Source organism: Salmo trutta, chromosome 12, assembly GCF_901001165.1.
Source record: "Salmo trutta chromosome 12, fSalTru1.1, whole genome shotgun sequence".
In the NCBI taxonomy this organism is placed as follows: Eukaryota; Metazoa; Chordata; class Actinopteri; order Salmoniformes; family Salmonidae; genus Salmo; species Salmo trutta.
This window is the reverse complement of record NC_042968.1, coordinates 14,104,408-14,129,674: the sequence shown is the minus strand read 5'-3', so window position 1 is coordinate 14,129,674 and position 25,267 is coordinate 14,104,408. Positions and strand designations below refer to the sequence as shown.

The following is a 25,267-nucleotide window of genomic DNA, read 5'->3' as shown; positions in this document are numbered from 1 at the left end:
TTACAACACAGTGAAACAATGTATTCTGGGACTGTAGTTTGAAGCGGCTGTAAACTGAATTGGTGATATCGCGAACGAGACTTCAATGCCCAGAAACGTAATCTTTTTGTTGTAGCTGTACGGCTTGTTCGTTAGAGTCGCCCTGAACGCGCAGTTGTGCAAATTCCCTGATCTTTTAAGAATCTGGATATATTTTGGTCAGTTGTATGTAAATCAAAATGATTTGAAGATCGAATAATCTGCTCAGCGCCCGGCTCAGGTCCTCTCGTCAACCTGCACTGTCTTGTAATGTTTACTTCTTTCGTGCTTCGGCGTGTCCTCTCGAGCGCTCGTGTAGCGGACTGATGTAGTGTCTGTTAGCTAAATTATTTTTACACAAACAGTTCATAGCTTTATTCATACGCTTTATTCACACGAAGGATGTCCATCGTGCACAATCGATGTAAATACTCGATGTGAATACACCCAGGTAGTTGCAGCCGTAGTCGAGAACGAAGTGCGAGCAAGATCCTCGTTCATGATGGCGATGTTTCGCAGTTTTGTGTCGGCTACTCATCAGCTCAGGCAGCACCAACAAAACGGGGCAGCTGCCACTGGCGAGAGCCTCGAGAGCCAGTTCTCCTGCCCAATTTGCCTGGAGGTGTATCATAAACCTGTCACCATTGGAAGATGTGCCCACACGTAAGTTGACGGATTTGTGATCTCTTGCTTCTCAGACAAGTCTCCCACTTAAACAACAACGTGCTATTATTGTATATAGCAGAACGTCTCTCATATTTGTATTAGTTGTCACTTATCAGTCTGCAGATACTGAGCTGTCAACCTTATTTTTTGCTTGTCACTTAAAGTAACGGTTTTGTTATAAAATGCTTATGATTCACAGCAAAAATGGCACATCTATGATATAAAAAACTGCACTGATACTGGGATAGGGATAATATTTTTGTTTTTCTTGGGATGCCAACTTGCCAAAGGGAACGCAAGGGAGCTCAGACAGTAGAACAAAGCGGGCTAGGTGGTAGTTCAGTGCCTCCCGAAACACAACATCGACGTAAAATACTAGCTAGGCTATTATAGCGGATTTGATGAGAAATGTTGGACAACAGCTTTTTCATAATAAAGAGATAATAGCCACAGACGGAGGAAATGCGTGGCTAACTCAACACAAATTAGATTAGCCGAGGCAGCCGATAGTAGGCACTAGATGGTGCCCACGATCGGCTGTCTAGGCTAAAATGAGACGTGTTGTCGAAAAGAGGAAGACCGTTGTGTATACTTTAAGCCAGCACTAGGATATGTGGAAACAACAATATTAACATGTTGAATGGGATGTTTTGGATTGTCATGACGCTCATTGCATTGTTTGCTCTATCATGTTTCTGTAGCGTTTTAGCACTCAGTCAGAGAAGAAGCCGAATTATTCATGTTTTTTTTCTTCATGTTTTTTTTCCCACCACTGCATTTCACCATAAGCTTGCCACGATGTCCTTGACTAGGCCTCGGGAACGTGGGTAATATAACCTCAGTGTGGCACATGAGAGTTGCCTTTGATCTGTGAGGTGCTGCTTCTGGAACATTGAGCAGAGCTGGAACACTGAGCAGAGCTTCTGCCTGCACCATTCTCTCACTGTGATCATTTCACATGTACATGAAAAGACTGCAGCTGTGAAAGGAAGCTCGCTGGATAGTGGTTGTAAAAGTTAGGTTGAGAACATGGAATTAATTTGCCTCAATAAGACACATTTTTTACAATTGTTAGGCTATACTTGTTTTGGTAAGAACACACACCACAAGGTTGTAAACCAAGGGGTCTGAATGCTCCAGTTTTATAAGCCATTTGAATGAGTTTTTAAAAAGCTATTTGGAGGAGCCACATCTTCGCCAGTTATTGACTATTATGGCTAGCTCCCCTAATCTGAACGTTAATAAACATCTTAGCAGGGCTGTAGCTGAAGTAACACTGCCTGTGTTTTATTTTTTTTGCCTCCTGTGAATTTCATTACTAGCAGTTACACAGAAAAGGTCTAGATGTAGTCTACTCTAAAATGTTATTTTTGAGGGCAACTTGATGCCCATTCTTCTGCTGTCAACACTGAAGATTACTGGCATTTTGAAAACAGCTCTCTTCTATTCTTCCTCTTTGACACCTTCTGTGTGTCTACAGGAATGAATGTGTAGGGTTGACTTGAAGCTGACTGCGTTGTCACTCGCCAAACAAACCGTTCCCCCTGCCCTTCTTTAGGATTTTATTTCTCTGACAATGGGAGCGCTAATATGGCTGCTCATTTAAAGACGTGAGTCAGACAGACCTCAGAGCCCCATTTTTTTTGTTTTTTTTTTGGTCTGTGTTGTAGGAAGTGGTGTAATGTGGGTCTGGTGGGTGGATTGAATAGTCTGCTCAAGGTGTAGTTTGCTGTGTGGCTGTCTGTTGGCCTGTCCCACCAGCAGTGCTGAGTTTGCTGATGACATTTGGGCGAGGTACTCAGAGCAGCTCTTCTCGTTTTTCATTTGCCTGCTCGCTCCAGTGACATACAGCTTTTCTGTGGCACACTTCTATCTGACATGCATGTAGGCTCGTCCCATCTGTGTGAGACTGGCTCTGTGGATGTCAACATCTCACATCACACACACACACCTTTGCTGAGGTTGACACTTACGCAAGCCATCCTCTTCCTCATCAGGAGTTAGTGTCCAAGCAGATATCAACACTCATGAAAGTGTGTAGAAAACATGGGCTAATACTGTACATTTATATTTTGTGTTTAACGTTAATTCAACTAGAAGTGGTCATGTCGTTGACTCAGATATGACCAATATCTCTCTTAAGTACAAAAAATGTTCTCTGCTCTGTATTCATACAGCATAATGCCAGTGAGGGGCATATAACTGTCGTTTAGGGACATGTGCATACAGTCAGTCTAAATATAGAAATAACCACAGGGAGAATTAATGTATTTTCTATTAAACCTCATTATTGAGGTCAGTGGTTCTGGTTGAACCCAGAACTAAAGGTTCTGTCTGTGCTATTATCCTGACAACAACACTTGAAGCATGAAATGTACATGGATGTAATCCTGCGGGAGAAAAAAGAGCTGGGGATGATGGAATTAAACACTGTTGTCATGATTGCACTACCACACACACAGAGCTGAGTAGAAAAGTACACTTGCACGCACATGTCCTGGTGCTGCTCATTGTCATGGTGACGCTAAAGACCACATGAAACCAGGTGTTTGATACCATTCCATTCACTAAATTCCAGCCATTATTATGAGCCGTCCTCCCCTCTGAAGTCTCCAGTGGCTCACAGGTATGTATCCATGTGGACAACTCATTTTTAGCCATTGATCTTGGTATGAGATTACTTTTTCCAAGTGTCTGTATTACCTTGCCCAGGACAAAACTGAGAGACTCTGGTCTATTCAGCATTATAGACAATATTATGAATAAGATCAAATCATCTAATCAAATGGCCACCCAGACTATTTGCATTGCCCCCCCCCCCCCCCACCCCCCTCTCCCCATCTTTTACACCGCTGCTACTCTCTGTTTGTATCATCTATGCACAGTCACTTTTTAATAACTCTACCTACATGTACATACTGCCTCAACTAACCGGTGCCTCCGCACATTGATTCTGTACCGGTACCTTTCTTAGCCGTATTTTTTAAAACTGCATTGTTGGTTAGGGGCTCGTAAGTACTAAGCATTTCACTGTTCTACACCTGTTCTATTCGGCGCATGTGACTAATAAAATTTGATTTTACTTGAGATAGGAACCGTATATCAGTTTGTAAATTCCAAATCCCTCCCCCAAAAGGACCGCTCCACAATCCCAACGTTATCTCACTCAAACTCTCCAGAGCATGCACTTTAGTCTTCATCGCAAACCTCAATCTGTTGAAACCTCAAGAGGCCAGACCTAATCCGTATCCCACTCAGTGGTAAAGTCTCCATCTGGCTGTTTCAACCCCTTACCCCAATCTTCTCTTGAACATAGACAAAAGCTTCAATGGAGAAATGGGTGTGTCTCATACAGTGTGCATCAGCATAACCCAGTCCAGTAACACACCTGCTCAAAGCCTTTACCTAAGCTTCATCCCTCGCCTACTCTCTCCTTTTTCTGTATCTCTCTCCCTCCATCCCTCTCTTCTTCACGTGGCGTTGTTAGTGGGCTGAACCCACGGCAGCCTGACTCCTACCCATCCCCCACCTCCTTCCTTGTCTAGGGTGATTTGATGAAGTTTGCCCGTTGAGAGAGAGAGAGAAAGGGAGGGAGGGAGGAAAGGAGCAAAACAGGAGCTTTTATTCCTTCAAGGTTGTCCTGCATTCTCATGTTTTCACTCAGCTAGGCAGTGTGCCGGCATACCTTTCGCTGTCTCTCGCTCCATTCGTTCACTCTCCCCTGCTCCAGCCGAGCTGCTGCTGGGGAGAGTGAACAAAGGTCTCCCCTGGGAGCCTCTTACTGCTCTCTCAGGCCACGGAGGAGACCACTCATTACCTTCTACACTACTGTGTGCATGCATTGCTTAAGCGTGCAGTCTCGCTCGCTCGCACACAATCACATACACACGGACTCGTGCACCTGCTTTGCCTCCTGTGGCGCTGGCATGGATCCCACTGTTGGATTTTAAGTCTGTTTCCTCTGGCCAATATGGCTTTCTAATCAGCTCCCCACTCTGCTAAATGGGTCTGTGGGAAAGGGCAATATACTGTGTAACTATTGTAGCTACAACAACAAAAACAGTTGACTACTTCAGACTGTTGCCAAGCACGATTGGCATTGCAACCTGGCAGAGAACTGATCATGCACTTTGTGTGGTCTGATGTTGCATCAGGATACCTTTAGCTGAACCTTCCTGTGTGCGTGGGCGGTAGCCTGAAAAGCTGACTGAGGTGGCTTTCGTTTAGTTGTCTCAGTACAGTGGCAGAATTGAAGGGTTTGTTTTGCCTCTCATGCAGACAGTAATTTGCAGAAACAGTCCTTAAATGTCCTCAGATCAATTTTGGTTCCTCTAGAAAGAGCAGGTGGATATTTTAAGCCATTACTGAGACTCTTCTTGGCTTCCTCTCTGTAACGATGTGCGCTGAAAGTCGGGAAGCAAGTTCAGGGAGCGAGTGTTTTTTTAAAATAAATAAACGCAACATAATACAAAACAAGAAACACAAACAACACACAGACATGACACAGAAACAATGACGCCTGTGGAAGGAACCAAAGGGAGTGCTATATATATATGACACAGAATTAAGGACGCCTATATATATGGAATGTAATCAGGGAAGTGAAGGAGTCCAGGTGAGTCTGACGCTGCGCAAGTGCGCGTAACGATGGTGACAGGTGTGCGTCATAACGAGCAGCCTGGTGACCTAGAGGCCAGTGAGGGCGCACACGTTACAGTACCCCCTCCCCGACGCGTGGCTTCAGCCGCAGGACGCCAACCAAAGGGACGATCCCGGGGATCAGGAGCGGACAGGTCACCCCTGCTGATGAGCGGGGATCTGACAGACCGGCTCAGGCAGGGGAGCCCGGCGATCCGGCTCAGGCAGGGGAGCCCGGCGGAGGCGGGGGAGCCTGTAGCAGCTCCCGAACCCGACGTTATTCCACCTGACACAGAATATATATAAAATCCCTTATGCCTCCCTTAGGTGAGGCGTTATTCTGTAACGATGTGCGCTGAGTCGCGCAGGTGTGCGTAACGATGGTGACAGGTGTGCGCCATAATAAGCAGCCTGGTGACCTAGAGGCCGGAGAGGGAGCACACGTGACACTCTCTGTGAAAAGTGTGTTTGTTTCACAACCTAGCCTACTGCTGGATTCTCATTCCTAGTGCTCACAATGATGTACATTGCACTACAGTCTTCTAGGCTATACTGGGAGCGATTCTCTTGCACGTTGAAGCTTTTCCCTCTGCGTTGAGATACAGTGACTTTGGTGTTACGGTACATTCAGAGGATGTCCAGCCGAGAGAACCTTGAGGTGTGTCATGTCAAAACGAACCGTCCTCGCACCCACCCCCTCTAACAGTGGAGTGTCACGTAAGCCATGTGTTTCAATGGGCAGGCAGGGGATGTGTGAGCAAGGGGTTGACTGGGATGGGCAGTAGTCTCCTCTGATACTGCAGGAGATTATACAGGCTAGCTCTATGGTTTCCCTCATTTCTGCTGCTGGTTTTCTGCGATGTCAAGCCTTTAATTCTGTCCTGTGACGTTACAGTGACAAGCCCATCTGACGGCGTGTGAGAAGAGCCTTATTTCAGCTGAGAACGAAGCTTCTGAAAGTCACATGTAAAGATGTTCTGGCATGTCAAACTTGCTGAATGTGCGAAATGCCCTCGCAAACTCATACCCTCTCTGCTCTGTTAAATCGGATTGTTTTAAGGTGGAAGCCTGTGTCTGTTCAAGGGGAGAAACAGCCATGAGTTCCTACTTCTCCTCTATGCTCTGCACTGTCTACTTTACTGTATTTCTGAGAAGTAGATTGAGCTGAGCTGAGGTGCAGATGGCGAGGAGCCAGCCCTGAGGCTTCTGTGTTCTAGTAGCACCTGGCTTCATTTGCTCTCATTAGCCTACCTCTGCAGCTCCTGAAGTGGCAGCAAATATCTCTCCGAAAGCTTCCTCTCCCTCCTCAGCACAGGAAACATGGTCGGCTCGCCTCATTCCTTCAGGGAGGGAGGTGGAGAGGGTAGGTCAAATATACACCGTTATGGAGCTTCTCTCCTTATAGCGCCATACATCATCATCATATACCATATGCATCAGCAAGTCGTCCCGGTATCCTTGGGCCAGGTGTGTGCTGCGTTGTGACGGCAGGCGAGGCCATTGTCTCTCTCTCTATCTATAATGGGGAGATGGCACTATTTTTACACATAGATAGGCCTCTTTGTTGACTGTCTTTTACTCCTGGAGGAATAGGCTGTTCCTCGCCTGCTCCTTTAACACCTTCCTTGGGGAGCCTAATAATCACATTCCTGTGTAATATTCTAAATAGTAGGCAACTGCTTATCTTTTATCTATGGATGAGAATTTCATGTAAATACTCGGGAAGCAAATTGGGCATGGCCAAAATGTGTACAACTAGGCAGTACAGAACAGTATTTCAACAACGCCATTTTCACCCTTGAGTGTTTGTCACTCCCATGTCACCACACACTTGACCACAACTCTTTCTTTAGCCCCTTCTCAGTTAAACGCAAGACGTGTGTGTGTGTGTGAGCCTGCAGGTGGTGGCGTTCTGCTGTCTGAATGTTAAATACAGTGGCGGTGATTTAAGTCTCTAATAGGAGTCTACTAAACCCAGGCATCTTTAAGTGATGACAGACGAGGCTAGAAGAGAAGTTGGCTTACGTTCAGGATGCTTACTTTGAAAGACCTCTGCTGCCGCTGGGGTACTTGGGACAGATTTGTATTTCATTGATATGGAGATAAGTTTCCCCTCAGACTTTTATGTGGAGGAGTTGTTCTCTGCAGGAGAGGGAGATGAGCGTTTTTATGGGGCTCGTGTTGCTCGCTGCATGTTCTGCAGACCGTTGTAGTTCGACACTGTCGTACCGTCTGTCTGTCTGTCTGTCTGTCTGTCTGTCTGTCTGTCTGTCTGTCTGTCTGTCTGTCTGTCTGTCTGTCTGTCTGTCTGTGACAGGCCAAAATGATGGTGTTTTAGCACTGTTGGCTTTTAGTATTCATCAGTGCTGTTTGAATATATGTGCTTTGTTCAATGATGCTCCTCTCAAGTTGGTCTGTCTAGTCTCTAGACAGTATCAACCCTAGACAGTCCTTCATCACGGTCCAGACAGAGAGCTTCACTACATCTCAGCTGATCAAACGGGTCCCCAAACGATCTGTTTTGGAGCTGCAAAAAAGTCCCTCCCACCTATCTGTTTTATTGATCTATAAATAGGTTTTTGGGATCGTTTTCTGGAGTGTCTGGGAGCGTGAATAGGTATGAGGACAGACTGCAAACGTTATTTTGATCTAACCTGACAGACACCACACTTTGCGAGATAGACACAGGCCCGCACTTTCGGACAACACCTCACGGAACAACTGAGTCCGACATGAGGGTCAGAACGCAATGTGCTCCGGTGACATTTATGCTAGCTGAGCCTCGCGCATACAAACAGTAACATGTTAGGTTGTTGGATCCTAGTGTCAGCATTGTAGCAATCATTTGGCCAACGTCTTTCACGATGCTATTGGTTTATTATGGTAGTAGAAAAGGACGGCAAATGACTTGTACTGCTCTGATATTGAGATGTGCGGCAATTCTACAGCCTAGGCTAGCTGAGTGTACCTTTTTGAATACGAGGCAATGATTGGCCCAGAGAATATTATTACCAGCCTCTACACTCATGTATAATTTCTCAAAGAAATGTCTTTCCAAGTATTGTGGACTCTCTTGAGAATAGGTCTAGGCTTACTCACGAGGCCTAATTTATACGCATGTTTTAATCTTAATGTAGGCATCCACTTCTCAGCTCAACAGTGTTGTTTGGCGGATGGAAACCAATAGAGTTTGTGGATATTTTGAACATGTTTTGACTAGATTACATTTTTACTAAACGATTGCCAGTGTTTTGGGGTTTCCCATGTGACTGGGAAGAAGGAAGTGACTCCAGAGGAGGTCACATGGGTCATGTAGCTGGTTGAGTATGGATGGAGTGAAGTGAGAGATGTTTAGCGATTTTAAAACTAAGCCCATGCTAATGCGATAACTAAGGTGCTGAAACACAGTGCCATTACTTTAATAGACATCCCCTGACGCTATTTAGCGCTCCGCTGTGTTGAGTTTATTAGCCACTTGATTAGCCTGCCTGAGGGCAGACTGCACGGCTTCTTCCACAAGCGGTGAGTTCTGGTCACCAGCTGAAAGAGAAGATCAGCGGTAGACCCGCAAAGTTAGAACCAAGACTGGTTGTGGCTATGCAGGGAGATCTGAGTTCTGAGGTGCAACATGGTTCCTTACATATCTGACCCCTCCCTACCCTACCCGCTCGCCTTCAGGCTGACAGGGCCATAAAGCACCCGGCAGCGCTGTAAAAATCCGCAATGATTCAGTACTCTGGCAGTATAAACTCCTGGCTCGTTTGTCAGGGGAGGTTTCGCGGCCAGCCCAAAATCAGCTCTCTGGGCCCTCTGTTTGCTGACGTCGCCCTCCCTGCATTATGCTAACCCCCCCGTGTTAGGTCCCCCTGGCAGTGCTGACTCATGTCGTCATGGGAGGTGACTGCCCATCACTCAGCCTGTTTGCATGCCACCACAGGGGCATTTCTCGGCCCCACCGTGGCCCAGCACCCAGCGGTGCCCACGTTGCTCAGAGCCGCCAGAGGAGATGATGATGGGTTGAATGCTGGTGCTGTCTGACTGAGGGACGCTGCCCCAGCAAATAGATACACCACTTCTCTAATGGCACTGAAGGAGACTGACTGGAGTTCACAGTGCGGGCAAACCTTGAGAAGAGGTTCAGAGAATGTTATTGAAGCACACAAACACATCTCATTGAGATGACACATTTTTCTGGGACACTCGCTCCGAATAATCGCTCTGATTCACTTTGTGTTTAGACTTTACGTATCATTCAACGACTGACTGCCTCTTGGTCTGTGTGTGTGTGTGTGCAGGTTCTGTGGGGAGTGTCTGCAGCCTTGTCTCCAGGTCACCTCTCCCCTCTGCCCTCTGTGCCGCATGCCTTTTGACCCAAAGAAGGTGGACAAGTCCTCCAGTGTGGAGAAACAGCTGTCCAACTACAAGGCCCCCTGTCGGGGCTGCAGTAAGAAGGTGAACCACACTACTATGGCCTGCCACTCTGTCCAACACACATACTTTACAGACGCACACTTGATGATACACACTATCACTCACACACTCTCAAAACATCTCCCTGCCCATTTATTCACTTAATAGCATGTCTTGCTCTCTCTCTCTCTCCTGTTCCTCTACCTCTCCCTCTTTCTATGTCCCACCCCTCCCTCTCTCTCTCCTCCTCCTTTCCACTGGCGGGCTCCAGGTGTCTCTGGTCAAAATGAGGTCACACATCTCCTCTTGCGCAAAGGTCCAGGAACAGATGGCCAACTGCCCAAAGTTTGTGCCTGTGGTCCCCACTTCACAGCCCATTCCCAGGTAATCTCTCTCTCTGTCTGTCTAATTGTTTCAAAACATCTCCTGCCATGTCACTGATGCGTCGTTAAACAGTGTTGTTTGAAGAAGACATTGTCTGTATAGTTTTTTTGGGGCCTTTTCCCCCAGCATTGTCCCAGCCATATCCGCGGCAGCAGGAAGAATTAAGTCCTCCACAATAGTATGGGACTTGCCTGTCATAGCCACTCGGTAGTTCATCATATAAGACGCTTCTAGCCCCTTCTTATTAATGGTATCTTGCTTTTATACATGTCTTACTACTCGAAAGTCGTCTTAATTCTCGCTCCAAAAAACTCCCGTGGCTTATTAATGGACAATTTGAAAATGTGAAGAGAATAAATTTATATATGTATATTTAAAAAAAAAAAATGTGAATCACATTTTTACCTATCCCAGTTTGGGAATACCTGGGATAGGGTCTTTCTGTCTGGAGGGTCTGTGAACAACTCAGCCAGAGGAGGTCCCACTCCCAACATGTGCTAGAAGCACCGAGTTACTAGTCTGAGGAAGATCAGTGATCAGGTTCTGTGACGTCTATAGTGACCATCTGGAAATCACGAGTGAACACAGAACGGCTTATCTGTGTCTTTTCAAGGTTGACACATTCCAAAACACAATTTAATTGGGCGATGTTGCCAGCACCACAAAGGCAGTCTCGTCTAGTTGAAGACCCAGAGAACACAGTGGACCATCTGCTGGTGTTGTCTACTTGTCAGGAAGTAATTATTCTGACTAAATTGTCACTTTTTTTTTGCCCGCCCAAAGCTGCAATTATGGTTGGTTGGTATATTTTGTGGAGTTTTTCTGAGGACATTGCTGTTCTATTAAGTCCGCAGTATAGTGTGCACCCTTATCGGCTATTCAAATAGACGTCTGTCAAATGGACATTTCCCATTAGCTAGTAGACTGTGTCCTACCTGAGAGACCTGTCAACCTTAAGTCTGATGGGACTCTAATGGGCTGCCCCTGGTCAGCTGTGTAGGGTAGTGTGTGAATAGGCCTGTTGTCTTGGTGTAGTGCTGATGGAGCAGTGAGTTAATGAACACATTGTTCAGGACCCTGTTCTACGGCTGTGTGGCTCGGCTAGCGTAAATGTCACTGCAGCACGTTGCTCTCTGACCCTCATGTCCACACAGACCAGCTGTCCTTCCAGGTGTGTTGCTGGACATGATTGGCATCCTACTAGTGTCTGGAAACTGGGCCTCAGACTTTGGGTTTATATTCACACAGACAACAACACACCATCCAGTGTGTGTCTGGCAAAGTGTGTGTGTGTGTGATGCATACCCATGTTGTATCCATTATGGCTCCTACTAAACGTGTTTTCTCCCTGCCTGCAGCAATGTTCCAAACCGCTCCACCTTTTCATGCCCATTCTGTGGAGCCCGCAATCTGGACCAACAGGAGCTGGTCAAACACTGTATGGAGAACCACCGCAACGATCCCAACAAAGTGGTCAGTCTGCTATGTTATACCCTGAACTATGGACACTGTCGTAGTCTGAATTTCCTCAAGCATTTATGTGCTGATATGAAGTGTTACGCGACATTGACGTCACTGCATGAGATTCTACTGCATTCTGGTTTGGTGTAGTGGTGAGGTAATGACAGGGTTGTTGGTTGGTTGGTGTGCTTCTAGGTGTGTCCTGTATGTTCAGCCATGCCCTGGGGGGACCCCAGCTACAAGAGCTCCAACTTCCTCCAGCACCTGCTCCACCGGCACAAGTTCTCCTACGACACGTTTGTGGTGAGGATAAGGGTTGGGGTCTGGGCTCTGTGTCGTCTGTTCTTTAGATAGGACTAGAGCAGTTCTGTTGTTAATAATGTAACTGTAATATCCCAGTACTGTCGCTGTAATATCCCAGTACTGTCGCTGTAATATCCCAGTACTGTCGCTCTAATATCCCAGTACTGTTACATAAATGCACTGCATATCTCAAAGCAGTCTGCTTTATTTATTTGGTGTCAGGCATTATTTGCTCAGTGGTTGACTGTCTGACTTTGTGTTTGCAGGACTACAGCATTGACGAGGAGTCATCACTGCAGGCAGCCATGGCCCTGTCCTGTCAAATCAAATGTTAAAGTGAGTGACTGTCTGACTCTGTGTTTACAGGACTACAGTATCGATGAAGAGGCGGCACTACAGGCAGCCCTGGCTCTCTCCATGGCAGAGAACTGAGAGTCCCCCATTCTGCTGTCTGGGGACGCACTTCCATCCTGACACCCCACTAGCTCTCTTTCTTTCTCTGGATCCAGCTCATATCCAGCCCCCTCCACAGCCACCTCACAGGGAGAGTTTGGAAGGACTTGGCCCTGGCCTAGACTCCCACTCTGGGAGAGCTACAGAGAGATTATCTCCTCACCCTGTCCCTGATCCTCTGCCTGGCCCTTCATCCACTCTGCTCACCTGCTTAACTCGTCTCATTACATCATATCCTCTCAGCCGGCAGCAGCCCCTTCACTTCCTGTATACTGGGGAGGAGGGGAGCTTGGCCTCCAATAAATGCTGCAATTCAAAACCACTGCAATGCAAAACAATGAGTACAGCATGGACATTTTTGTTCTTCTGCAGAAAGTATGAAGGTTCCCAAAAGTAATGATTTAAGGTATTTTCTTTTACTCTTTATTTTTCACTGTTCAAAGGAAACATTTTCAAACTCCAGGAAAAAGCCATCACTTGACACAAGTTCTGGTAAAAGTACCACAGATTAGCTCTGTTAAAGTTTATTCTCAAGTGCATAGTTTGATGGCGTTTTGATTGAGGGACTACAGTTGAATGGCTTGACCCCATTCTCAGTGTGATAATCTTACCGCTGGGTGACAGTCTAGACATGACCAGTTAAACACAGAGAGTGAGGACATTCTTACACCCCCATCACGACAACAACACACTCTTAACATTTGCAAATCAAAACAAACTCAAACTATCCCCTTTTTTGTATTCAGAATTCTTGTGAATACTTGCACTTGTCACATTTTTCTACATAATTGAACTATAGATTGTTCTTATTTCACAGTTGAGAAACGGAATTGTAGTACTCCATTTATTCTTCACCCTGCTGATATTTTTATGAAGCACCAGACAAGATAAAAAATATATTTTTAGAAAATGTTCCAGTTTCAAATGGTGTACTAATAATAAGAAACGTGTTTGTTGGAGATGTGTTCGTTGTTTTACCACCTTTTTCTAAGTACCGGTTGGTACTGTACTGCTGGCATCAAACAGTTGTTAGCAGGAGCTTAGAGCCCATGTGTAATACGCTCTCAAACACAAGAGGGCGCCCCAGTCTCAAAATAGACCGGGCACATGTCATTCAAAGACTTGTTCTTCGGTCATCATGTTTATACCCATTCACAGTATTGTGAAGAATGCCCATGTGTTGCCTAAATATATGACCTGTTTGGTTTAGTGCCCACTAGGAGAAGTGCAGTATTATGATGTGAGTACTGTAGGATAAGTCTATCCTTGTGGTTGAGTTGGTAGCTGCCCCATAAGAGTCCAGTTTTATGTTAATTAGTGTCTTGAACACCAATGTTGGTCTGATAGTCAAATGCAAATGTCAAAGTGTTCGTTGCTACACTGCAGAATCTGCAATATTCCTCGGCCATTTACCTTTCAGGATCCACACTGCTCCAATCTCAGTGGGGTCTCCCCAAAACCCATTGGTCATCAGAGCTGTGAAAATCTGTAACAGGCCTGGAATGTGTATGGCATATTCAACCATTATGTTCCAATGGTTTGTTAAAGACATCCACTTTCTGATAACGCAGTAATTATTTAAGTTGGATTTAAACAGAACTGTTCCGAACAGCTGCATATTCAATCTTATGAGATACATTTCTTTAAAGGCACTTTGCTTCAAAGGGATAAAATTCTAAAAGTACGTTTCCCCAAAGTAGATGTCCAACTATAAGCCATGTTTGAGTAGTACTGTATCCTTTGAGCTAGCATTGATCTACGGAGATTTAAGATAATGTTTTGGCTCACTCTGATGAAGGATGCCTTATAGGAAACGGTTTAGATTGTTCTTATATAGCAAGCAATGGAGGAAGATATTATGTATTGTGAATAGTTGTTACTAGACTGACTAGTAAAAGTATAGTGGTCTGTCCATTTGTGTTTTTCCTTGTTTCCGAGGAGAATTGTACATACGGTAGAGAATGCAACATTTAGGTTTAGGTGTAACTTTTCGTAAGTTATATCTTTTTCACAGAGCAATGCATTGAAATATTGCACTTTTAATTCAGAAATATATGTTGAAGGGTAGGAATTCTGTGTCATTTCTTTGTCTTTTACTTTCATTCGTTCCAATGTGTCCATTTCATGATGGATGATAATGTAAGTTGTGGCTGTTTTTGTGTAAGAGCAGAGAGAAGGTTCAGTATAATCTCAGTCATAACATGTTGTTTTGGAGTACTGGGATGGTACAAAATGTATTTCTGTTGTGTCATTAATATTTTATAGATGGGTATAGATTGCAAAATCAACTGAGAAAACCATCCCAGATGCACAATAGTGTGGCAAACAAAAATGGGCTCTCGGCTTCGTCAAAGTGTTCTTGGAGATAATACATCCTTATTTGATAGACATATTTTCAGTGTTTAAATGTAATGTACCGGTTGGTGGCACAGTCTTGACAGGGGTAGCCATTAGAGAAAAACTGTCGTCACCATGAGAAGTCCTGAGTTTCTTCTGGGGCACCAAGGAATTGTCACGCATCTTTCATTTCATCATTTACTCAGCCTTTTTTACTACCTAATAATGATGCTATTTTATAAATGTAAGGTAAAAGGTATTGTATGTTTTAGATCAGCGTTCATGTGCACAGCTGTAGCCTAATGTAGATTTTCTATGGAGTATACCTGAAATGTATACTTTTCACTCTGTGTATTGTTGCATCCATGCATAATGCCACTGTACTGTGCATCATCATCCCAGATGTCCTGCTTGTGGTCAAACCCAGCCCAATCTCTGTAAAATAAACTCAATGTTGCAGGTCACACACTGATAGACCACCTGCAACAAAGACATACACCAAAAACAGGACAGTGAAAAGGAAAGTATTTGTATGAACTTTGTTGGGTCATTTTTCTCAAGAGGGCCTTACTGAGACTGTCTGTTCTGAACTTGGTTAGGCTGCCATATAGACTGGTATCACAGCAATCAGAGAAGACAGAGCCTGTGTCTCTGACTGTGTCCCCCAGGACTTGGCTGCCCTGGGAGTGTATGTAATGTCACTCAGTATAGACACAGGCTGATGTTGTCCTCCCCAGGGGGACTGAGCTACAGTCACTTGAACCAGATAGTTTCCTTCAGGGCCACTGTGCCCTAGAGACCCACCCTGGGGTTTTGGCCCTACTGTCAGGGCCTGTATGTGTTTAAATGTGATTTATGCATTCTTGAAAAATAGTAATAATACCAGTAATAACAATGTGGATATTCAAGTTCTAACACTGTTTGAAGTTTAATAAGATATTGTATTTGTAGCAGATTTTTTCCCCCCCTCAATAAAAACACTGACCCATCCCACTCTCTCTTTTTCCTTCCTGATATGTTGTCGCTAGATTTTTGAATTTGATACCCCCACTACTACCTTCACATTGAATGGGTAACATATTTACTGTGTTGTGATCTTTGAACTGAAATTAGAGACATAACTTGAATCAGGAGTACTGCCAGGAGAAGATCCCTGTCTTCTGCTGGTATGTAACAAGTAGAGTACACAGGGTGGTGTGAGACATTGGGGACAACGGATAATTACTGGCAGTGAATAGAGGCCTTACAATCTCCTTTAGTGGGGGCCTTTTTCAACTGGAGAATGGGGGACCCAGAGCTCACTGTGGACCCAAGAGGCCTGTAAACAACCACTGGTTGCCAGGGAGATGCCTGTCTTTGGAGGTGCTCTAAAATGGAAGGCAACAGGGGCCTTTGTGACAACACTGCAGCACTGAGGTGACGGAAGACAGGCGGCAAGCATGCAGAGCCTCCAAACCGGTGTGGTCTCTGGAGACGGGCGGCATCTGAAGCAAAACTGCTCTCGCACTCAGACCTTTACTCTGTGGTGGGGCCTGGACTGGTGTCACAACTGTAAATGCTTCACCCAAAAATCATTTCTTTCTGTTGCTTGTGATTAGCCCCCTGGCAATATTAATAATGATGTCATTGTCTACCTTTCTACATGGGACAGAAGCTGGGTGCAAGGTGAATGGATATGGCATTGTTCAGCTGTTAAGTTTAGACGTTTGTGTTTTGAGCAAGTGTGGAGGTGTTGCTATAGTCTGGGATAGGCTATAAGACGACACGAGGGTCCTTCCTACACAGTAGTTACTCAAAGTGAAGTGGTCCAATTAACCACAGTCTAAACAGAGCAGAGGGCAGCCCCTGTGACCTGGGCCACACTGGAGGATGTTTTGATTGAGCTATGGATTGGTGGCGTTTGTTGTGTTATGTTAATATAACTGAGGCTTGGTTATAAAGACCTTTCAAACTCCACACAGACTATTCAGACCGGTTGAAAAAACGTTCTCCTCATTACCCATTGTCATCTCTAAGATCCTCTGTTTGTGTTTCACCTCTATGCAGGTTTTAATGATGACTGGTGTCATAGTGTGTGAAAACAGTCAAGAAAAAACACTTCACCCCAAGAGAAAGAAATGACAAGTGACACTACAATGACCTTTCTTATAATGAAGAAAGAAGGCTTTTGCGTTTTTGCATAATCAACCTATCTAATTATTTAATATCGAAATAATATGTTATAAAAATAATGAGTTTATCATCTTGCCGCTTGTCATTAAATATGAGATTATTCATTTTGAGTGCATCAGCCGACATAATCTTCCACCCTTGAGAGTGACCACCATTGTAGTCCAGCGCTCTCCTGTCCCCAAAACACCTGGCCCTTGAACCCCCTTCCTTCCCTATCCACCCTCATACTGGGGCCTGGGAACCAGGCATGGGTCAGCCACTGATGAGGTGCAGGCCTCTGCCATTATATCAGAGAGAAAGTGTGTTACTGAATGGCAGCACACACATACAGTGAGGGAAAAAAGATTTTGTACGTTTGCCCACTGACAAAGAAATGATCAGTCTATAATTTTAATGGTAGGTTTATTTGAACAGGGAGAGACAGAATAACAACAAAAAAATCCTGAAAAATGCTCTTAAAGGGAGTGCTCCTAATCTCAGTTTGTTACCTGTATAAAAGACACCTGTCCACAGAAGCAATCAATCAATCAGATTCCAAACTCTCCATCATGGCCAAGACCAAAGAGCGCTCCAAGGATCTCAGGGACAAGATTGTAGACCTACACAAGGCTGGAATGGGCTACAAGACCATCGCCAAGCAGCTTGGTGAGAAGGTGACAACAGTTGGTGCGATAATTCGCAAATGGAAGAAACACAAAAGATCTGTCAATCTCCCTTGGCCTGGGGCGCCATGCAAGATCTCACCTCGTGGAGTTGCAATGATCATGACAATGGTGAGGAATCAGCCCAGAACTACACGGGAGGATCTTGTCAATGATCTCAAGGCAGCTGGGACCATAGTCACCAAGAAAACAATTGGTAACACACTACGCTGTGAAGGACTGAAATCCTGCAGCGCCCGCAAGGTCCCCCTGCTCAAGAAAGCACATATACATGCCCGTCTGAAGTTTGCCAATGAACATCTGAAGGATTCAGAGGACAACTGGGTAAAAGTGTTGTGGTCAGATGAGACCAAAATGGAGCTCTTTGGCATCAACTCAACTCGCTGTGTTTGGAGGAGGAGGAATGCTGCCTATGACCCCAAGAATACCATCCCCACCGTCAAACATGGAGGTGGAAACATTATGCTTTGGGGGTGTTTTTCTGCTAAGGGGACAGGACAACTTCACCGCATCAAAGGGACGATGGACGGGGCCATGTACCGTCAAATCTTGGGTGAGAACCTCCTTCCCTCAGCCAGGGCATTGAAAATGGGTCGTGGATGGGTATTCCAGCATGACAATGACCCAAAACACACAGCCAAGGCAACAAAGGAGTGGCTCAAGAAGAAGCACATTAAGGTCCTGGAGTGGCCTAGCCAGTCTCCAGACCTTAATCCCATAGAAAATCTGTGGAGGGAGGTGAAGGTTTGAGTTGCCAAACGTCAGCCTCGAAACCTTAATGATTTGGAGAAGATCTGCAAAGAGGAGTGGGACAAAATCCCTCCTGAGATGTGTGGTAACCTAGTGGCCAACTACAAGAAACATCTGACCTCTGTGATTGCCAACAAGGATTTTGCCACCAAGTACTAAGTCATGTTTTGCAGAGGGGTCAAATACTTATTTCCCTCATTAAAATGCAAATCATTTTATAACATTTTTGACATGCGTTTTTCTGGATTTTTTTGTTGTTATTCTGTCTCTCACTGTTCAAATAAACCTACCATTAAAATTATAGACTGATAATTTCTTTGTCAGTGGGCAAACGTACAATATCAGCAGGTGATCAAATATCTTTTCCCCTCACTGTACAGGCAAAGAGACTAAATGGAGAAGATAGTGAGGGATCATGCAGAAATACCCTTCTGTCTGTTGAGCTTTCATATGAAATAGTGTCGTTGAACAAAGCTGCACTTGATTATCATCAAAAGTGCACACACATATTCATAATCTTTACCAATGATACTATACTTCAGATCATGATCATTTATCATTTTCAAGCACTATTTTCTTCTTTTTTTTCTTGATAAATACAATGTTTTGTAAGTAGAATATAATTAGCATGGCAAGCCAAATCATTTTGGAACATCAGACCTTTACTGTTGGCTGGTCATTAATCAAATGTTGAAAATGATATAGGTGTTTCACAGTTATTAACGCTATGCACTCTGAAGATGGACTCTTTTGAATAATGGGACAACTTGAACTTTGGGGTTAAAGGTCAGGGCATGGAAAACGAATGTGGTGAGCAAGCAGGAGCCCTTGGACGAAAACAATCTCAGATATCAGATGGAAAATAGGACGGGGGCGTTGGCTGATTTCGACGGGCCGCTAAATGTTACCAAGCTGCACCTGTTCAGGCCTGCAGGGCTTTTTTTCCCCACAACAAGTGGACAGATATAACTACCCCCCTGAATCCTCCCATCCCCAGTCCACAGCAGCATAGTGGCAGGGTTTTGGTAACAAGCGCAACACATAGCATTAATACGCAGTGTGTCAGGGAGCTACAGGAGTGAGATATATTTATAAATGCCCAACACTCACTGTGGAAAATATTCTGAATCGGTGCAAGGCTGTGCTGAGGTCGTTCACAAAAATATCTCCCCAGGCCAGATAGCATCCGCTGGATAGACTAAAAATAGCCCCACTTTGTCTTCACAGGGGCTATAAGTGGCAACTGGGATGGTATTACTATGATACTAGCAATGGAGTAGTGGCATGCTTATTCTAAACAAGTTATCCAGTATTTATAGGCCTAAACGTTTGTATTAATATCCATATAGACACGACCCGGCTGGATATCCCCTGAAGTCAAGTTGAGCTTGCAGGCATTCATGCTTTGACAGCGTTGCCATGGCAACGGGTCGGTGTAGGTAGTAGCGTCCACACACACCGGAAAAAATGTCAACTTTGATCCACTCGCTGATCACAAATCTTAAACCTGGTGCCGATATAGGATTCTTCTTTTGTCTAAAGGCTGTAGTCACTATCCCTAATTTACAGTGCTATTCTAGATGGATCTATTACCAGATGGTCTTCAACACTTTTCATTGATTCAGATTTTCTAATAGACTAATACTGTATGACCCCATGCTTTGTTGGCCTATTGGAAACCAGTTTGAAATAGGGTTACTTGTCATTGGACTACAACGGACAATTAAATCCATTTGAATCCCACTTTGTAGAACAATAGAATGTGAAGAAATCTAAGGGGCCTGAATACTTTTGCAAGAGCTTTTATCAAGAGCACGATATACAAATACAACACGGATGTATTTTCATTTGTGTCTGTTGGCGGCAATACAGACTAATTTAATTCTGTTTAAAGTCTGTTGTGTTTCAACACTCAACAAACATTTTACAGACAAATATTTTATTTATCTTCCTTCACTCTCTTCTCTAGAGTACATGTGCTTTTCATGATTTCTGTGATGTTTTGGGTCTGTGACATGAGCTAATCGTGAGATAGCTGTCACTAGTTTTATCCAACGCACATAAATACTATCTAATCACTAATCTACAGTAGATTCTCATCACTACCGCCAACTGATCAACATAAATGCTCAAGACAGATATATCAAAGCACCTTCTCTATCTCAATGGACGGGAACTCGTTGACCTTTATGCTATCAAATAGTCCCAGGAGCTAGTACGGTGGCTGTATCCAGCAAAGTAGCAGGACAAGTGGAAATGGGGTCAAAATCCCCAGCAGCTGTGAAAAAGTGTGTGTGTGTGTGTGTGTGTGTGTGTGTGTGTGTGTGTGTGTGTGTGTGTGTGTGTGTGTGTGTGTGTGTGTGTGTGTGTGTGTGTGGGGGGGGGGGGGGGGGGGGGGGGGGGTTTAGGGAGGGTTACTGGCAGGCGAATCCCTGGATCAGGCCCAGGGATTGTTCCAAAGGGAAACAGCTAGGCGCAGCTCTATGAAATTGGAGAAAGCTAACACACTCAGGCAGAGCATTGGAAACTCTCTAGGTTCCACTCATCAGTGCCAGGGACCTGAGAGGGACTTGTAGGCTCATGTCAGCCCAACCCAGGAGCTAGAGTTTGACCAGGCCCAAATCACACTGGGTCAGAAATAGCCACACTGCCTCTATTTTTGACCCGTCTGCTGCTGTAAGGGTATCAGGTCCATGCCTCTCTTACCCTGGCTACAGGGTATTTATAGGGCGAGAGGGGTCTTTTGTGGCGTCACAGTGGCTATAGTTAGAAGCTGCTGCTGCGTCAGCTGATGCACACATCATGGAGAACGGTGACAGAGGTCAAGATCACGTCTGGAGCCGGAACCTTGTGTTTGTCTACCATCCTCATCCTCTGGGTCTGTCCAGTAAGGCTGGTCAACGTTTCTGCCAGACCTCTGAAACGGTTACATTCATATTGATCTCCACAATGTTAGTAGTAGTAGAAGTTGTCCATGGTTGACCAGGTCCATGGTGTCCTGCAGCTAAAGAATTACGTTGGCATACATTTCGTGCGTCAGAAAGGTGAAGGATGGGCCGAGACGGCTCCAGCCAGGATATGCTGAGGAATGCGTCTGCCATGTGTCTGCCATGTCAGTCTCCACTAAAATCCCCCAGCAACACCCCAGGGAGCTGTGACGGTGGTGCCAGAGACCTGCCCCATGGGATCTGGCCTCCTGAAAACACTGGCCTGGCTCGATGAGCTCGGCTCTGCGTGGGCTTCCTGCTAAGTTATGGGTTTTGTGGCCCAAGATACCCTTTCTCTCCCAACTTAGAAACGTCCAGGTGTCTCTTTATTTCCACAACTGTATCACCTACTGTGTATATTCACATTTTGGTCATTTAGCACAGGATTTTGCCCGAGCACTACACGGCTGATTCAAATAACCAACTCATCATCAAGCTTTGATTATTTGAATTAGCTGTGTAATGCTAGGGCAAAAACAAAAACGAGTTTGGGAAACCCTGATTTGGCAGACACTCTTATCCAGAGCAATTCATAATATGTGCAATCAATGTACATTTTAACATTTAACACAGATATTTTTATTTGTTCACCCTTTATGGATTTCTTTATTTTGTATTATTATTAAATGAGTGGTGGTTATAACAACAAAAGAACAACCGTTTTATTGTTCAAAAAGGGTTGACCATCTCCAGTTGCAGGTACTGTACATAGCTGGCTATTGCTGCCATGGCTGTATATGTGAAACAGTGTACAAGTAAACAGTTGACAAACGTTTAATTGCCGGCCAGTGCCAACACAGCACCCAATCCCCATTCATCCTTCTACTCTACAAATCACCTAACAGACAGCCAAGTTGCACCAACCTGCGCGTGTTTGTAGTGCCTTGGGACATGCCAGACATGTTTTGGATTCTGCTGAAGAAAAGCAGCGTTTCTCCCGGCCGGCAGTGACTGGCCGTGTGTTTAGGGAGCTCTCTCCACTCAGCTGCTCCACTTGTGCTGAGCAACTGGAAAGAGTGGTCCAAGCCCCCACCGTGTCCCCTCCCGCAAGGCCTGGCATGGCGCCACAGCAGCATGCAGCTGGCCTCCCTCCACCTGCCAATAAACAGATATATTTAATAAGAATTTTCCATGCACCATTACAAATGAGAAACATCACGGTTTTATTTAGACTCTTAAAATATCCACCTTCACCAGCTGCCGTCCAAAAATTAATTAATTAGCTGAGGAAAAATAGGGGGCTGTGATTTAAATGATCCCGTCTCAGAGACCCCTGAGAGATCCTGCCTGGGGATAGGGGTGTCACAAGAACACTGCCAGAATGTCACCCACACTATCTGTTTTCCGTTTATCCTAATCGCTTTATTCTCCAGTTTCCTGTGTGCCCGTGATGATATTTACAGTTCGCCAGTGATCTCACAATGCCAAGAAATGGTCGTAAAGTAGGAACCTGCCAGGTCACTGATAGGAAAGCGCTAACATTTAGTTCTAATACTCTACTTGTGCACTCTTCAGCACTCACTCAGTCTTTGTTTTGATTTTAGAAAAGTGGGTTTCTTCAATATTTCTTGACTTAGACAAGGGCTTGTGCTTTCATCTCAGTGGTTCATGTCTCCCATGATGATGCATGTTTTCATATTTAGGCATATTGTACAAAAGTAGGTATTTATTGTTTTTAAACAAACAAAGTTCATACAAAATTGTATACTCCAGCTATACATTTCCTCAAAAGGCACAGGTAATCATCAATAACACAATCAAAAGTATTTTTGGCAGCATGCGATAACTTTTCTCTTTTTTTTGTCAAACAACTACTTCATATATCAAATATATGACATAAGAACGTCTTTGGACACAGTCCGTTGTGCTTATTTCATGAGCTTGAAATGTCAGAGACCAAAAACATACAGTAGTCAGAGCTCCGTGTCACTAATAGCAGTCTATCTCCAGTGCTTTGTGAGGGCACAGCAGTCTGGTGTTAGTAGAACCAGACATAGCCTAGGCAAGTAGGCAACAGGCTCAGAGTGGGCAGCACAGGCAGTAAATGGCATCAGGACAGTGGGCAGCAGCCAGACTCTTCATGTTTGGAGAGCAGAGATATCCTGGAGAAGGTTTTGGAGCAGCTCTTGCACTGGTATTTCTTGATGTCAGAGTGTGTCTGTAGGTGTGCTCGGAGGTTGGAGCGGTCAGCAAACGCCCGGCTGCAGTGTGGGCAGGAGAAGGGCTTCTCACCTGAAAAAAGGAATTGATCAACTCAGAGCCCTAGTGGGTAACTGAATATGGGATGGTGTGAAGTCAAGCTCAATTCATGAAACAGGGGAATAAAGGTGAAAAGTGTTGCCGGCTGTACATTACTCTGTCCGTACCTGTATGTGTGCGAATGTGTCCCTGGAGCAGCCAAGGCCTGGAGAAGGCCTTCCCACAGAGCTTGCAGACGCAGGGCAGTGTGTGTGTTCGGATGTGCATCTTCAGAGCTCCCAGGCTCACATACTCCTTGTCACAGTACTTGCAGCTGAAGTACTTGTGACACTGCCACTCACAGTGCAACTGCCTGTGCTTGGCCAGCCCAGAGAAGGTGAAGTAGGCTTTGTGGCAGTCGAAGCATTCAAAGCACTCCTGACTAACACTAGAGCGAACAAGGCCCAGGAGGGGATTAGGCATGCTGCCCCTCTCCTCCAGGTGTCTGAAGTCCTGTGAGAGCAGGAAGGTCTGGGGTTCCATGGTTCCCAGGGGCTCAAGTCCGGAGTGTGAGTCTCTTAGCGGACTGTTGTGAGACACTGACAGGGGGTAGGTGATTTCCTGTGTTGAACTATGCAGGGACAAGCTGGTGTCCCTTGAAGGCAGCCTGTCTACCTGTGGAAAGTGCATGGAGGCTGGTGTGGGGATGAGACTTGGCCCTGGCAGCCAACCCTCCAGGGGCTGAGGAGTGCTGGGGATGTAACAGGCTACCTCAGGCTGGACCAGGCTGTTGTAGAGATCTGTAATGACACAAACACCATTTTATGTTAAAACTGTTTTACAAGTACACTCAAATGTTTTAATAATGCTCTATGAGAATAATTAGGCCGAATTCAGTAATAAGTTAAAACATATAGTTAAATATTTGACATTCATTTACATTATTAGGAGCAGTCTCAAAGTAACAGAGGGACTGTATTGTGTATATCGATTTGCATAACATCCAAAGTTCCAATGCATTCCCATAGCATAGCCAACTGATTTTAGTCACATACATTTTCTTTTCCACTTCTATAATGGTCATCTTTGACAGTTCAATACGGGAGGGTGGGAGGCTAGCTCGCTTTAAGGGGTGAATTGGAACAAAAACACAGACTTATGGCACATTTTGGGGTAAAAGGAGCCTCGGAGGGCACTACATTAGCCTCTTGAACGCGCTTAATAGGACCCTTCAGATCCCAGGAGGGACTAATAATAAACTCTTCTTTTGTGTGACAGATTTTGCACCTGCTAAACTCCAAAACTGCATTTGTCGTATCCTATTCCAAGGTATAAGTTAAATCCATCATTATTTACTTTCCTATAACTCAAATCATATTGTTTGAGTTATAGGCCTAGTGTGTTCAATTACTCACGGCAAGAATAAAATTCCTTTTTAAAATGGGCTATGAATGGAATAAAATAAATATAATTATAAATTCGTTTTTTTCTGAAATAAGGCAAGTTATAGCCAACAGACAAAATAGCAAAGGTATTCACATTGGTATTTTTGTTTTTTATATAACTACTGTAGATGAGAATATACAACACAATGATAGAAACATAACATTTAAGTAGATTTAAAAAATTAACTGTACCGTCTGCTTTTGAATCCAGAATTCCATAGTTTGGCTTCTTATTAGTGAGATGTTTCTTCACCAGAAACGACCTTGGCATCTTTGTTATATAGCTCTGGGTTATTGATGAGTCTGCAGCGCCGCAATAATGTAACAAGTGAGTGCTCGTTGGATGACCTGTTGAATAAATAGCTCTTGGAGGCTGTCTTTTGCCTTGCATTCTTCAGTGGAG

The 25,267-nt window shown here is 44.7% G+C and overlaps 2 protein-coding genes across 3 annotated transcripts; one reads left to right on the top strand and one right to left on the bottom strand.

The window, feature by feature from the left end:
- The first annotated feature begins 115 nt into the window (after positions 1–115).
- On the top strand, positions 116–15,663 carry LOC115202972 (RING finger protein 166). 2 transcript variants are annotated; one of them, XM_029767183.1, is made up of 6 exons: positions 116–681; positions 9,618–9,774; positions 10,004–10,116; positions 11,475–11,589; positions 11,773–11,880; positions 12,247–15,663. In XM_029767183.1, the coding sequence occupies exons 1-6, from the start codon at positions 518–520 to the stop codon at positions 12,310–12,312; spliced, it is 723 nt and encodes a 240-aa protein (XP_029623043.1). In that variant the 5' UTR covers positions 116–517; the 3' UTR covers positions 12,313–15,663. The 2 variants fall into 2 exon arrangements, with proteins under 2 accessions (XP_029623043.1, XP_029623042.1); XM_029767182.1 differs by having other exon boundaries at positions 135–681; positions 12,147–15,663.
- Positions 15,664–22,883: 7,220 nt separating this feature from the next.
- LOC115202696 (zinc finger protein SNAI2) lies at positions 22,884–25,174 on the bottom strand. The gene is made up of 3 exons (XM_029766762.1): positions 25,057–25,174; positions 23,608–24,219; positions 22,884–23,473 (listed from the first exon to the last, which is right to left on the bottom strand). The coding sequence occupies exons 1-3, from the start codon at positions 25,133–25,135 to the stop codon at positions 23,292–23,294; spliced, it is 873 nt and encodes a 290-aa protein (XP_029622622.1). The 5' UTR covers positions 25,136–25,174; the 3' UTR covers positions 22,884–23,291.
- Between the last annotated feature and the right edge of the window lie 93 nt (positions 25,175–25,267).

Excerpts from the sequence above, each read along its gene's own strand:
- LOC115202972 (XM_029767182.1), top strand. The coding sequence starts at position 518 with ATGATGGCGATGTTTCGCAGTTTTGTGTCGGCTACTCATCAGCTCAGG. Across the intron at positions 682-9,617 it reads ATTGGAAGATGTGCCCACAC|GTTCTGTGGGGAGTGTCTGC; the intron begins GTAAGTTGACGG and ends GTGTGTGTGCAG. Across the intron at positions 9,775-10,003 it reads GTCGGGGCTGCAGTAAGAAG|GTGTCTCTGGTCAAAATGAG; the intron begins GTGAACCACACT and ends GGCGGGCTCCAG.
- LOC115202696 (XM_029766762.1), bottom strand. The coding sequence starts at position 25,135 with ATGCCAAGGTCGTTTCTGGTGAAGAAACATCTCACTAATAAGAAGCCA. Across the intron at positions 24,220-25,056 it reads TCTGGATTCAAAAGCAGACG|ATCTCTACAACAGCCTGGTC; the intron begins GTACAGTTAATT and ends GTGTCATTACAG. Across the intron at positions 23,474-23,607 it reads ACACATTCGCACACATACAG|GTGAGAAGCCCTTCTCCTGC; the intron begins GTACGGACAGAG and ends TCCTTTTTTCAG.